The 15,461-nt window shown below is 54.1% G+C and overlaps 1 protein-coding gene across 1 annotated transcript in view; it reads right to left on the reverse strand.

The window, feature by feature from the left end:
• Positions 1 to 15,461, reverse strand: part of EHD3 (EH domain containing 3) — a 29,899-nt gene that overhangs the window by 12,994 nt on the left and 1,444 nt on the right. The window contains exons 2-3 of the mRNA XM_060169418.1: positions 6,079 to 6,255; positions 1,985 to 2,082 (exon numbers count right to left, since the gene is read on the reverse strand). Coding sequence (XP_060025401.1) covers positions 1,985 to 2,082; positions 6,079 to 6,255 — 275 coding nt within the window. The remainder of the gene's footprint in view (positions 1 to 1,984; positions 2,083 to 6,078; positions 6,256 to 15,461) is intronic.

A 15,461-nucleotide genomic window follows, 5' to 3' on the forward strand; every position in this document is an offset into this window, starting at 1 on the left:
CGGTATGGGGTGGGAGGCAATAGGAAGGGTGGGCAAGAAGAACAAGCCCCCAGTTTGCAGTAGAGCAGCCACTGAGGTCCAAAGATAAAGTCAGGAGAAAAGGCAGAGGGATAGGAAAAGAATGGAATGGAACAGAAGCTGAGGAAGGCAGGACTCCCTAGGAGCAGGGCTGCCACATACAGCTGCATAGGCTGTGCACTGCACAACTGCAAGGAAGGCCATTCATGTAGATTACCCTGGGGTTGTTTAACAGGGTGACCCTGGATGGCAGATAAAGAGGAAAGAAGGGAGCTCACTGTGATCCAGACCCAGAGCTGATGTCTGTGTTTCCATTACCATCTGTGGATCTCACGAGGTCACGCGATGGGTATCATTACCCCTTGTTATGCACGGGGACATTAAGGCTCAGGGGAAAAATGTGACCTGGAGACCCACAGGTTCTAAAACCCAATGCTCTAAACTCCCAGTCCAGTGCCCTTGGAATCCCCGAAGGCTGGAATCCTCTCTGGACCCACCTGTCAGGCTGCACTAGCCTTGTGTAGCCACCCACCCCCTGGGTAGTTCAGGTGGAGAATTTGGGCTGCTCTCCAAGCCTTCCTCGAGGAGATATAGGCTGTCTGTGTGAAACAGTAAATGCCCTTTAGGCCTAAACTCAGGATGAACTTGGAGGAAGACGTACGGCATGAGGGTAGAGACTGGTCAGGAGAGAGGGAGTATCTAGGGAAACAAATAGAAACAAGACAGAGAGCCATCCACGCTGCACCCTCCCCCCCGACCACGGGGCCCTGAACAGGGTGCCAGGGTGCTTACAACGGGCAGGTGGGCCAGAAGGAGATGCTCCTCCCCACAGGGCCGTGGGTTCTACACCCCCCTCGCCCTTGCACCCCCCCATGCACCTCGCCCCAGGCACGTGCAGGAGGAAGTAGACAGGCACCTGAGGTCAGTTCAGGGCAGAGTCCTGGCTGCTGCGGAAGCGCTCTTGCCAGTCCAAAGCCTTCCCTTCCCGGAAGCTGCCCTCTGAGTGCCGAGCTGGCTCCTGCCCAGCTCCCAGCTCCAGGACTGGGGTGGCTGTGGCTTCGTCAGCTTTTCTTCCCAGCAATACGGCATGCGGCACAGAAAGGGTTGGGGGCTATCTGGGGCACACAGCATGGTGTGGCAGGAGAGGCTGGGGGAGGGGAGCTGGGAGCTGTAGTTTCAAGATTTTTACAGTATCCATCTAGTATTTTAGAGCTAGGAAAAAACCAGTGATGATGATGATGATCTATAGCACCTCATGTTTACTGGGGACTTGCTATGTGCCAGGTAGGAGGCTTTTTACCTGTATTATTTCTTTCAATCCTCAAACAACCCTAGAAGATGGAGTTATGTCCCCTACTCTACAGATGAGCCAGCTGGAGGAAAGCAAGCCGCCAGGTCACCCTGCCAGGAAGCGTCAGAGGCAGGCCCAGGACGCTGGTGGCCTGGCTCCTGAGTTCCATCTCCCGACCCGCATGCCGGCAGCCTCCCTCAGCGAACAACTCCCCACATCTGTCTGGAATGAGCAGTTTTCAAGGGCTTTCACGTACCCAGCTCCCGACTCTCACGCCCCAGAGCACACTGCCATCCTCACGCTGTTGGCTGGAGTCCTCTGCAGGCACTTGTCTCCCCTGCAGAGCTGCAAGCTCCTGGGGCAGGGACAGCAGGAACTTCAGAAGCGAGCCAGGGTCTGGCCCATGAAGAAACCCAGTGAGGTGCATAATGCAGACACTGATGTCTCCACTTCACAGATGAGAAGACCGAGGCTAGCTGCCTCCTGAGCTGCAGTGGAGCCAAACCCATCTGCTGACCCTTGCCTAGGATGACCCCACACAGCACACGAGGCAGCAGCGGCTCATCAAGAGACAGCAAGGCCCCGGGAGCCTCTCTCCTGGTATGGAAGCCAGAGAACGTACCAGAAAGGACACAGCACAGAGCCAGAGCCAACCCTACCAGCTGCCTCGCTTACCTCGGCTGATCCTCTGCTTCTCCCCGGAGAGGATGCCCGGCGTGTCGATGACGCTGATGCTCTCCAGCACGGGGTTGGGCAGCTGAGCGCACACGAACCTGCAGGGGTGGGAGGAGAGCCGTGGTGAGCCGCCGTCCTGTCCTTGCCTCTCAGGCACCCTCGCTTCAGCCCCACGCCAACCTCTCCTGCCCTGGGCAGAGGTTCTGAAGCCCGGCCGCCTTCCAGTGCAGACTCCCAGTCCCAAGCTAGACTCAGCCCCAGTAGTGGGCCTAGGATCTGTACTTCGAGGAAGCTCCCGGGGTGGTCCTAAGGCAGCTGTGGGCCTACGTTTGTGAGCCCCTGCTGTCGGGGGCACCAGGATGTGCAGCCCTCGATCCCTGCCCCCAGGAGCACAGTCTGGTGGAAGAGCAGAGGCATGCATAAGGACAACCACGATATGGGTGCGATGGGAGCAGCGCCCCCAAGGGAGGTCAAGAGAAGGGCTCGGGAGATCCAAGGTGGAAGGAAGCCTTCCTGGAGGAGGCGGCACTGCAGCTGGCCTCGAAGAGTGGGGCACACCACCCAGGAACGTTTATCTGGGCTTCTAAAAGGCTGTGCAAATACCAAACATTGCTAGTAGGATAACAGTCAAGCCTTATTCAAGGAAATATTCCCAGTATCACATCCCAACGTCTCCAAATACAAATTGGTAAACCTAAGCTAGATCCTTCTGACTTCAGGCCTTCTCTCTTAAATGCCATTTTTGGTGGAAGCCAGCAAGGTGTCTGACCATCACAGGTACAGTTCACGGTCCCATAGTCTCCAAGAACAGACAGGGAAGGGAGCCTCTGCTACCCAGTGAGGTGGTGGCAGAGATGCAGGATAGTGGATGAGGCTAGGGATGCACGGGAAGGAGGGTCCGGGAAGCTTCTCAGAGGACGCAGAACCGGAACTGAGACCTCAAGAGATGGCCAGCATTTGCCAGGTGGACGGGGGTGTGGGCAGGAAGCCAGTGTACATGCGTGTGTGCGTGTAGCTATGTGAAGATACAGACGTGCACAGAGGGGAGATTGGAATTATGCTGCCACAAGCAAAATGGCTGGAGTAACCAGAAGCTGGAGGAAGCACGGAAAGGTCCTCCCCTACAGGCTTTGGAGGGAGCAGGGCCCTGCCAGCACCTTGATTTTGAACTTCTGGCATCCAAACTATGAGTCAGTAGTTTTTTGGGGTTTTTTTGCGGTACACGGGCCTCTCACTGTTGTGGCCTCTCCCGCTGTGGAGCACAGGCTCCGGACATGCAGGCCCAGCGGCCATGGCTTACGGGCCCAGCCGCTCCGTGGCACGTGGGATCTTCCCGGACCGGGGCACGAACCCGTGTCCCCTGCATCGGCAGGCGGACTCCCAACCACTGCGCCACCAGGGAAGCCCGAGTCAGTAGTTATTTTAAAGCCACTCAGTTCGCGGTCATTTATTCTGGCAGCCCTAGGAAACTAATAGAAGCAGGTGTAAATGCAGCCCAGAAATGAGGGGCGGGGAGAGAAAAAGAGGGGGTGCGGGAGTGTGTGTGCGTGTGTGCATGCACCATTCCAGGAGAGCGCTCATCACTCGGCTGGAGCCCCTAGAGATGTGGCCAAGACAGGGAGGCAGGGCCTGGATCACAAGGGCCTTGAAGGCCACGTTAAGAGACGTGGACTTTATACTGAGGGCGGGAAAAATCCATTGGAACATTTTAAGCACAAGAGTGACACAGTCTGATGTGATGGTTGTCAGCATGTCCAGTTCAGTTCAACAAATATTTACGAAGCACGTGCTGTGTTTCTGGCACTGCGCTAGATAGCGGGGGCAGGAAAGTCCACGGTACAGCCCCCGCCCTACCGAAGCCCATGGTCTTCATCGTGCCTGGGGCCCAGCCGCATTCTGGTCCTTGGGTTCTAAGGCACACCCCAGGATTCCTCAATACATTCCACGTTTTGCTGAAGCCACCTTGAGCAGGGCTGCTGTCACTTGGTGACCAGAAGGTCGTGTACATGGGGCTGGTGTTTGGGGCCAGGGCTGCGGTTGAGGTATCACCCAGGCTGGGTGCATGGAGTGAGAAGGGCAGGGGGCTGAGGATGACACCAGGTCAGAGGAGCCAGAGACCAAGGGGACCAGGGTCTGCTAGGGAGGCAGGAGGAGGGCCAAGGAGCTGAGAGGGGCTGGTGGTTGAGAGAAACCAATACCCAAGAGAGATGGGGTAAGGTGAGGATGGAAAGTGCTCACCGCTTGTCACTGAGAGGTCGCAGATGACCTTCACACGGGCAGCTGTGACGGGGCGAAGCCATGTTCCACAGGTTGGGGGACAGGAAGAAGTGAGGAGGTGAAGCCCTGAAACTTGGCTGCGACAGCAAAGCAAGGGGGTAAGGGGTAGTACGGCCTGCTGCAGGGCTTGCAAGAGGAGATAGATAGTTCCAGGCGGGGAAGGAGCCACGGGAGGTGGGGAGCTGTCAGAAAGAGTAACTGACAGAGCCGTCCCTGGGCAGATGGCCTGATGCACGGGTCGGGGGTGCAGAGGCGCAGACCTGAGGGGAAAAGAGAGGACTCAGCTCTCTGCAGGCTGCGTGGACGGCAGGGGCGGGGTGGGCGGGATGGGACTGATGCAAACGAACTCCCTTTACGGACAGTTTAAAACAAACCAACTACAGGGAATCCATGGATACGGGCTTCCATCTTCTCTAGAATAGGAAGCAAGGTCACCTGCCGAGAGGGGGGCCTGAGGTGTCTGGAGAAGGCGTGGAACACCCACAGAGAAGGGGAGGGGAGATGTCAAGGGCCGCGAAATGGGATCACGGGGCAGCAGGCGTCCGGGGTGTAGCCTCCCTGTGTGTGTGCAGTTGCAGTGAGGCTGGTGGCACATGGAGGGCCCTCTCCCACCCCAGCCCCGCCCCAATCCTGTTATCCCTCCAATGGATGTGCCTGACAGATCCCCAGCCAACAGTTAATCTACACATCTGTCACCCAGCTGTGGCGCGCTCCTGTAGAGAAGCGCGACCCTTACGGTGCTGTCTACGTACGCAGTGCCATCTATGTATGTTGTAGTGCTTCTGCATTAAGCCACATTCTTTCAGTCCGCTGTGTGTATGTGTTTGTGTGTATATATATATTTTCAGTTTTCTCTGCCTGGAATATCCTTTTTTTTTTTTTTTTTTTAACCCTTTTAGTGTGATTTCACTCATGATTGAACATCCGGTTCAAATGCCAACTTTTCCGCAAAGTCCTCTTGCCTTGGAGGAGGACATGACTATTATCCTATTTTACAGATGAGAAAAGTGAGACACAGACCAGTCAGGTAACCCGTCTAAGATCGCGGTGCTATTTGGTAGGATGTGAACCCAAGTCGGTCTGAAGCCAAAGCCCATAGTCTTTACCTTTACTCTAAATGCCTCAGTTAGAGAAAGTAGTTTAAACATTTTTAAATGCGATGCAGATGCAAAGTTGTGGTGTGGATCTACGTAACAAGCGTATCAGGGGATCAGCCTGCATTCCAGTTAAACAGAATAGTGGGAAGGCCTGGGCCAGCTTGCCAAGCAGTCTCTAGAGCTTCCTCCACTCAAACTGACCCAATGGCCCTGGTGTCTGCAGGCTGACTTGTCCCAGGGGAGGTGACTTGTCCAAGGTCACAGAGTGAGTTTAGTAGGAGGGTCAGTGCTCAAAGCCAGGGCTTCTACCTTACGTCCAGTGTTCCTGCCACCAAGTAAAAACAATATCTAGGAACAGAGAGGAACCTTCCTTTGCCTCCTGTCAGTTGGATGCAAAGCCCTTCCGTAGTTTAGGCAAAAGCTGGGAACTACACAGAGTAGCCCTCTCTGCTTTTACCGGAGGGAGGTACACATTAGAGAAATGTGATTTAACTAGTTGAACCCTTCCCCCAACTCGATCGGGAGAAATCAGCTCAGTGTTTGCAGCTCGTGCATCCCTAATCAATGGTGGTTTCATTCCCAGCAAGAAGGGGACAATCGAGAGAGATTCCAGGTCTGGAAAAGGTACAGAGTTTCCCAAGACCCTGCCCCGCCCTTTCACCTCTCATACTCCAAGAAAAGAGAGCTCCCAAGGCCTGTGTGTGTTCCCTCTGCACTCACCTGTTCAAGAAGGCATTGCCAAAGGCGTTCAGTTTCCTGAAAGGTTTCTTAGGATCCACCACCAGGGCATTCCCGGGGATAATGCCCTCCATCTCTCCCTGCATCACCGCAATGAAAGAGTCCGTGGTCGGCTCGGGCCCAATCCTCATGCCTGGGAAATCCTGTTCCAGCAGGTACCTGGCAGAAGGGAACACAGTCATGATGCAGGGATTCTATTCACAGATCAACACCGCGTGCCTACCACAAGGCAGACGGTGTGAGTCATGGCAGAGGGGCAGATCCAGAGCAAGGAGATTTCACAGCAGGGAGAGATATTCACTGACGGGGAACCCAAAGACCTTTGGGAGGAGGTGGGATTTCAGTTGAACTTAAAATAACAAATCTGTCCTTCTCGGTCCGTATCTTTTTCCCTCCATGAAGCAGTGCCGGGGTGTGGGGCAGGGGGCGCGGGGAAGAGCAAGGTTTGGGCTCAGAAATAAAGCGTGGCTGGCTTGAAACTGATTCCCACACAGAATATTGTAGACTTCACAGCTATAGGGAGTCTGTCAAAGTCCCTGCACACAGGCTTGGTTAGAATTAGAGCACCCATAGGCTCTGCTGGCCACCCATAGGCTCTGCTGGCCACCCACAGGCTCTGCTGGCCACCCACAGGCTCTGCTGGCCACCCATAGGCCCTGCTGGCCATCAATAGGCTCTGCTGGCCACCCATAGGCTCTGCTGGCCACCTATAGGCTCTGCTGGCCACCCACAGGCTCTGCTGGCCACCCATAGGTCCTTATCTATTTATCTGCTTAGTCAGTCATTTAACGTAGAAGTAACTCGTACATAATACAAACTGTGTGACAGGAACACTATGACAAGTGCATGTCCATCCCACCCTAGACTTTTGGTCCCACCCTCTAGCACAGGTACCAGGCTGTGGCCCCAGGGGACAGGTACCTCTCTTTGCTCCAGGCCTGGGCAGTGAGAGCCCAAGGCCACTGCCCTTCTCCACAGCTCCCTTTAGAGCACATGGTGAGCCACAGAATGAAGAGAACAGGCTGGAAAGTCAACCAGGCCCTTTGGAAGGAGCTCAGAACAGCTTCGAGCCCACAAAGCTTAAGGTTGGAATGCGGGTGGTGGAGTCCAGAACTGCCCTGGGTTGGGACTGGCCAGAGAAGAGTCCCAGGGGCCATGATGGACAAGAGCTAAGGGGTGTGTTGCCCAACAAACGCAGACCCTTGGGTGAGCCCTCACCGTGTGCCAAGACCCTCCCCCTAAACCTTGCGGGCCAGTGTTCACGCTCAGGGGGAAACGTCAAGGAGCCCTCAGGAGGAGAGATGGCAAGTCAGAGGCTGCTGGCTGGGGAGAGAGCCTGAGACCTCCAGGACCAGCGTCCTCAGCTGGCTGCCCGTGGAGCAACAGTGCAGCTCCAGCTGCCGGTGCCGGGGCCCAGCCCAGAGGTTGTGACCCGCCGGCTCAGGGCAGGGTCCTGGCGACCGGTCCTTTTCAGGAACTCCCCAGTTGATTCTGATGTGCAGCTGGGGTTGACAACCTGCTCTAGACCCTGTCATTATCCTGATGACACCACTGACACTCAATAGCATGTCCATGCCGTACAGCGCACTCATCACTTTGAGAACGTATCTCTTTCTGGCTTCACCGCACCCCTATAGGTAGGTACAGTCGGGCTCTGCGTATCCGCGGGTTCCACATCTGAGGATACAACCAACCGCGGAGGACCCGTGGTTGAATCCCAGAATGTGGAACCCGCGGATCCGGAGGGCCGGCCGTACTGTGCCATTTTACATAGGGGCTTGAGCATCTGCGTGGGAGGTGGGGTCCTCGAACCAAGGTCTGCGGAAACTACCAAGGGACGGCTGTACTGAGGAAACCCAGGCTTTGAAGGGTTCCCTCAGTACAGCCGTCCTATTCGCCCACTGTTAACTCTTGAACGTGACGGAGCTGGAATCCAAACCCTATCAATCTAACACTCAACCCTTTGCTCTTCAACTGTCTTCTACCCCGAGGAAACGCTCTCTGCCCACCCTGTGCCACCCCAAGGTGGGTCTGCTCTGCCCAGCGAGTGGCAGCCGGGGGCACTGGCTGGGGTTTCTTCCGGCTCATCGACATCCCTGTGTGTCCTGAGCTGTTAGTTTACTCCGTGCTTGCAGGGCAGTTCAAGTCAGGTTGCCACGGGCTCCCTCCCCGAGGAGCTGGCAGGGGAGCTGCTGCGGAGGGGCCGCTGCCCAGGGCCACCCCGCCTGCACCGGGGGGTTTAGGTTGCCTTGGGAAGCCTCCCATCTCCCTGCAGGATCCCAGCCCCACATTCTGGGTGTGAAGACAGGATTTCCTCCCATCAGAGGACCATTCTGAAAGCTGGATTGGGGTGAGGATAGATCACCACAGCTGCACTTGGACGACGCTTCAGGTTTTCTCAGACCCTTCTGCTTCAGGGTTTCGGGCGAGAGACAGGGAACCTCAGGGCCTGGGGCCAGCAGACCTGGTTTCTCTAACCTTCAGAAGGTTCTCGACCTCTGCAAACCTCAGCACTTTCCTCTGTAACATGGGAGACCATTGCTGTGATTTATTAAGCATCTGTGATGTGCCAGGTACTGTTCTAGACTTTCCATGAATTGTCTCGTTTCATGTCACGTTGCTGCTGATGTGAGCACGGTGACCCTTATGGTCAAATGGGCCTCATGGGTAAACCCACCTCATCGGGTGTTCTGAGGGTTAATAAGTTACAGACCTTAAGCACATAAACCAGTACCTAGAACCTAGATCATCATCCCATTTTACAGAAGAGAAGATAAAGGTTAAACTATTTGCTGCAGGTTACGCAGTCAGTAAATAGCAGAGCTAGGATTTGAATCTAACACTCACGCTCCTAACCACTGCATTCGCTGTCTCCCTTCCTGCCTGAGGTATCTCCTCGACCAGGAAATGCAAATGGGCTGAGCACCCCCTTGGGACTAGAAGGAGCAGTGGGACAAGAAGGCCACAGAAGAATCTGGTTTGGCAGGAGGCCGGCCGGGGCCAGGCCTTGCGGGAAAGGTTAGGCTTCAGGGCCCACAAACCCAGGAACTGCTCATCTCCATAAACAGCTGCCCTTGGGGTTCACACTTCGGCCTCAGTGGGTGGGACGTGGCAGCAAAGCTATCGCTATCAGGTGGCCCAAGCAGGCGCCAGGCCCACTGGATCTAAAAGGATATTCTTGGGACTTGAAGCAGTTTCATGAGAATCAACACCGTGATCTGGAAACCCCATCCACGCTTGCCCATGTGCAGGGAGCACCTGTCCCAGTGGGTGCTTGGGTGAGAAGCCCCAGGCAGGGGGTGCGGCACGGGCGAATTCTGAGGCAGAAGGAGGGTGGTGGATATCATCAAAGGCTTCAGGGACAGCTGAAATAGACAGGGGTGGAAGCAAACAGTCTGAGGCACCCTTGAAAATGCCCAGCCTGAACAGGGCCAAGCAGCAGTGGGGAAGTACCTTCCTGACCCAGGCGTCTCAGATTTCATCCCTGAGATGCACTGTGCTGGCAGGCAAAGGGTGATGCACCCCTGCATAGCGGGGGCCACTTCCCAGGATGTCCTGCAGCTGCAGCCTCAGGCGGCCCAGCCAGGGCCTGGTGGCTGGAACTGCTGTCCTGCCTCCTCGGCTAAACCCACATGACCCCAGGTTTGCCGACCACACATGAGTCTGGAGAAATACAGAGTTCAGTGAAGCCAAGAGCAAGGCCAGGGATGCAGTCAGGCCAAGCAGAGAACCCAGGGCTGGGTAAATTCTCAGGGACATTTGGGTACGGCCTGCAGCCCCAAGTGCCCCCTTAACAAAGCCACCACTGTGTCCAGAAAGGAAAACCTATTGAGGAATATCATGGCTGCTTCTCTATGGGGAGCGATACAGATGGCCTCTGTTGCCAGGCAAAAACATTCCCAAGGCAGTGTAAAAAAAGACAAGTTAATTCAAGCCTGGGGGAGAGCAGCTGAGATGGGGAAGCAAGAGCATAAGGAGGGGCTGATAGGCTGAGCACCTGCTGTGAGGCAGGTGCTGCTCTGCGACCTTTCCCTGAATTATCCCACTTATTCGGTCCTAGAAGCGCTGTGGGATGGCTGAATTGTTTCAGTTTCGCAGGTGAGCAAGTTGAGTTGGAGGCTGCCCGAGTTCAGGGCCAAATGCAAACATTTAGAGGCCCAAAGAGCTGAAAAGTTTTGGGTCCCCCTTCCTTGCTATCCCATGTAAAATACATACTAAACCATAAAATGGGCATAGGGAAGTCCTACGCAATTCAGATTTTACCCATGAGGCCTACTTTTGTCCGTATTTTTCTTAAGCAAACTCTTTCCTCACATTTCCGTCATCTTTTGGTGTCCTGCTTGGCTGGCAATCTAAGCACGTGGCTTGCATTACTGGTGACCTAAGCACCCAGGGTAAGGCGTGGAGCCAAGAATCTTAACCCAGTCTCCAGGGTACCCATCTCTGCAATAGCGGGACCAAACCTCCCCTCTGCTGGGGCAGCATCCAGGGCGAGGAACAGAGGGCCGGGGCCACAGGAAGTACCACCAGAGGCCTGGGCTGGCTGGACCCTCTGCCTCGGCTCAGTTAGGGAATGCGCCTTGGTGGGCGTCTGCTTCATCACAGATATGGCCTTGGACAAGTCCCTCAAGAGCCCACTGCCTCAGTTTCCCCAGTTTATAGAGCGGGGCTAATCCTGGGTTTCTAACTAGCTCAGAGGGTTAGAGTGAAGGTTTTGAGATGACATACATGAGTTTGGGAAAAGCAAAGGCTACACCAGACATGCACCCACATTGGCAGAGACAATAATTAGAGAAAACAAACGTCTCATCACTGCCTGTAAGAACTCAGCGCATTTCTACCTGGACTGCAAATCCAGGGCCCTCGCCGCCTCTGTGAAAATCCACATAGCTCTTAATTTGCATATCTTCAGGTAGACGCAGAAGGCATGTATCACTTTCTGCCTGTGTTACAGGTACTCGTGTTATATATCTGTATCTTGGTTTGTTTTGTTTCTGGTTTTGTTTTTGGCCGCACCATGTGGCGTGTGGGATCTTAGTTCCCTGATCAGCGATCGAACCCATGCCCGCTGCAGTGGAAGCGAGGGGTCCTAACCGCTGGACCACCAGGGAATTCCCATATATATCTGTATCTTTGATCTCTCTAAGCCTTGTGTACTTGAGCTTTAAAATGGGGTCAAGACAATAATGCTTGTCCTGTCAGCCTCTCGGGGTTCCGGGGATACCGTAAGTCACTCCATGGACACAAAGTGAGGTAGGAGATGGGGGACTCAACGGCTGAGTTGAGGTCGGAGTCAGCTCTGTGCTCCACGGAGCAGTCGCCGCTGCCCCTGGGGCGCAGCAGCCTCCACCAGGGATCAAAGTGACCCCAGCACAAAGGAGACCAGTGGCGAGACTGTCAAGCCTCCCACTAGCCTTGCCTTGTCTGCCCACCCCTGCGACAGGCTGGCCTGAGTGACCCTATGAGTTGTCACTATTCGTATGTTAGAGACAAGGACACTGAGGTCCAGAAAGGTTAGCCCTTCCAAACATGGTCTCTTGGCTGGGAACTGGTGGAGCCTGGGTTCTGCCGAGCCACCCGTGTTCTTTCCGTGGCTGCGTTCTGCTGTCAGTGGGAGTGGGATGGAGCCCTTCCCCAGAGGTCCTTCTCCCAATGGCCTCCACACCTGACTCTCAAGGCAGATCTTAAGCCGGACCTCAGGCAGGTGGACCCAGTGCCTCTGCCCTAGGCCCTCTGCTCCCTTGAGTAACACTCAAGCCTTGTAAGAGGCAGGTGGATTTCCAGCTAGTCCCACTCAAGGACCAGCAGATCAGAGCCCTGGCAGGAAAAGGACATCCATGGACCTCGGAGTGGGGACAGGAGTGAGGACTTGCAGGGGCTGTGGCTGGCAGGATGGGCCTGGCAGAGGTCAGTGGGCCTACCTGGAATGGAAGGATGGCCCCTTCTCCAGCCCTTCAGCTTTCCAGAGAATCATCTTTCCTGGGTGGTGATGCTGCCATGAGGCCTGGGCATTAGAGATGCCAGGGAGATGATGGGAGAGGGTACAACCACAGGCAAATGCTGCGTCACCTTGGGGGGAGGATGCAGAGAGCCCCCTGAAAAAGTGGGGGAGGTCGAAAGGGCTGGCTGAGCAGCCCCCCCGACTGGCCCACCCCACCATGTGCTCATTCATGGTTTAGAGTCCGGGTCACGCTATAGAAGAGCCACAGGTGACCCTCAAGATCAGCTCAGATCTCCCTGTGGACAGCCAGGCAGCTTAGCTCCAGCAGCCCCGGGCCCCATACCCAGTGCCGCCGCAGCCCAGCGAGGCCTCCCTGCGGCCCCTGAGACGCTGGGGACACTGGGCCTTCCAGTCCCTGGGGCAGCCAGTTATTCACCTCCATGACCAGGGGGCCAAACGGTGAGAGAGAGGAGGGACCTGAGGCTTCACGCCAGAAGGAGGAAGAGTGAAGGGAGAAAAACAGCAGAGGAGGGAGGGAAGGCTGTCAGGCCAGAAGGACACAGAGCTACTGTACTTGGAAGAGGCAGCCTGTGTTGAAGGAAGCATCCACCAGCCAATTTATTGTTTATTACCCTGGGTTGCCGGGCCTTAGGCCAGGGAAGTTATTTCAGGCAGAGGTCATAGCACATTAATTAGTTGTTAGAAGAATGTCCTTTTCTGTATGTTCTTCCTGAGACAAGAAGTAGACCCTTAAGCAAGTACATATAACTGAAAGTGGATGGACACTCAGAGCCGCGGAGTGAAGAAGGCAAGTCTGCTTCCGAGGGGAAGGTCCCTCACAGGTTCAGGCCGGAACACAGACCTGAATCGCTGTGTTCAAGGCAAGAAGCAGGGATGGGAGAGGGCGTAGCTGCGAAGGCAGGCTGTACTCTGCACCCAGGCGCACTTAGCTACCCCAAGGGGAACTTTCTTTGCTTTGGGGGAGGGGTGTTGTACCAGCCTACCCTCTTGGGAAGCAACTCAAAAATATGACTCTTAATACCAAGATTAAAAAGTAAGAAAATGTTAAAACAAAACAAAACAAAACAAAAAAACAACCCCAGAACTCTGTACAACCTTTGGCCTAGTGATTTCACTTCTGGGAATCTCTGAGAAAACAGTCTAATATGTGGAAAAATATTATGCACAGAGATATTCAGAGCGATTCTACAATAGCAAAAAATAAAATTAGAAACAACTTCAAACATTCAAAAGAAGTAGATTGGTTAAATGAATAACTGCATATACATGCAGTGAAATATGTGGCTCTTAAAAATAATGCTTACAAAGATTTTTAATTTACCCGGGAAATGCTCATGCTATGAGTGAAATAAATCCACATACAAAATTACATTATGGCATGATCTCAACTGTGTATAAAATAGCTAAAAATACTGGTGGAAAGATATATATATATTCTTTTGCGGTACGCGGGCCTCTCACTGTTGCGGCCTCTCCCGTTGCGGAGCACAGGCTCCGGACGCGCAGGCTCAGCGGCCACGGCTCACGGGCCCAGCCGCTCCGCGGCACGTGGGATCTTCCCGGACCGGGGCACGAACCCGCATCCCCTGCATCGGCAGGCGGACTCTCAACCACTGCGCCACCAGGGAAGCCCTATATATATAATATTTAAAATGGTTTCCCGAGTCATGGGATGATGGGGCATTTTTTTTCTTCTTCCTCAAATTTATTCTTGTCTGCATTTTCCAATTTTAAAAAATAGCTGTTCAGTGGATTTAATGAGAAGAAAGGAAAATATGTAATTTGCTTTTGGAGGGCTTCCCTGTGCTGCAGCCCCTCCTCCCCTGCTGGTAGTCTCTCCCTCAAAGGGAGACAGCCTTTGATGCATGGGCTAAATTCAGTTACTGCCATGAGTGGGGAGGGAGGACTCTTGTACTCGGAGGATAAGAGAGAGGAGGGATCTGCCTCTCCTGGCCTTCCTGGCCCCCTCAGATAAGGAGTAATCTATGGCAAGTTGGCTCTGCCACTTTCTTAGACCCAGTTAACAGCGAGCATGACTCAGGCAAAGCCAGGACAGTGTCTCAGACAAGAGGCATGTCTGCTGCTCCAGGATCCTGCCCTCAGGGACGCTAGCTTCTCCCCATCTCCCCTCCCATTCTGCAAACCTCTACCGGGAGCTCCTGTAGCTGAGACCCCAGGCAAGGCCCCAGGGAGCTAAGGCACAGTAGTAAGTGCTGGGCTACAGGAAGGAGAAGCTCTAAATAACGTACTAAGAATTATAACCAAGGTGTGTCCAGAGGGCTGCAGGAGGCTGTGCAAGGGCAGGAGCGACCTGTAAAAGGCCTGTGCTTCCCGTGGGGCATAAACCGGACCAGGTGGAGGATGCGTGGTACAAAGGAAGCCGTGAACAGAACCCAGGTAGCTCTGAAGTGCCTTTGGCAGCAATGGGTGTTTAACGAAATAAGGGAGATGGATTAGATCAGGGGTTCTTGCCCTAAGGGCCAAGGCAGCCCCTGAACCCCCCAAATTATATGTAAATATGGGATGTATGTGCATTTTTCTAAAGATGGGTCCACATATTTCATCAGATTTTCAAAGGAGGTACTGACCTTTTGAAAAGTTAAGAAGCAAAGAATTAGATTCATCATTAAGGGCCCTTGTAGTTCTAACAATATAAGATATCCAAAAGCCAACATTCCCCCTGGGTACCCAACTTCAGAAATCACTCAGCCTCTCAAAGCTGCTGAGTCCAAGGCTGTCCACCCCACAGGGAAAAACTCATCTGGTGTTCCATACATGACATGTTAGTATGCTACATGCCCTGCTTCCAAAAGGCTTGTGTTAAAAGCTTTGAGCTGGAGCAAATTTGAATCTAGAAAATCAGGGACCAGACCGTGAACTCTTCTGCTTTCCTCGCCAAACAAAGCACAGTGTTTTGCATGTTGCAGGTGCTCTGGTCAATGAATGGAAACAAGAGCACCCCTACTTTGACACCTTCCACAGGAGATGAGCACCACTGACTCTGGGGGCGGTGGACACAGAACACATCACCACTGTGTACGCGCCTGACTCTCTACACAGAGGGCCGCGAGCACCCTCAGCAGCTTGCAGGGCTGTGAACGAGGCCAAGGAAGATGGCCTGGCCTTGAAGGCTGTGGACTGGAGAGAAGCCTGTCTTCTAAAGATAGGAAAGGTCCTGTCGCTCTGGTGGACAATATATGGACCTCTCTGAACGCAGGGTGGACAAGCTGACTTCCTGACTCCAGCCCAGGGATTCTGTAATTCAAGGGGATGGATGACTCACGCTCAGAGTTACAGGCATTTAGCCAACCATCTCCTCCCATGCATCCAGGACCTGCATCCCAGGTCAGTCTCCCACCCTGTTACATGGCTTTGAGCAATGTATTTAACTTCTCTGTGCTTC

Source organism: Lagenorhynchus albirostris, chromosome 13 (assembly GCF_949774975.1).
Source record: "Lagenorhynchus albirostris chromosome 13, mLagAlb1.1, whole genome shotgun sequence".
Lineage (NCBI taxonomy): Eukaryota > Metazoa > Chordata > Mammalia > Artiodactyla > Delphinidae > Lagenorhynchus > Lagenorhynchus albirostris.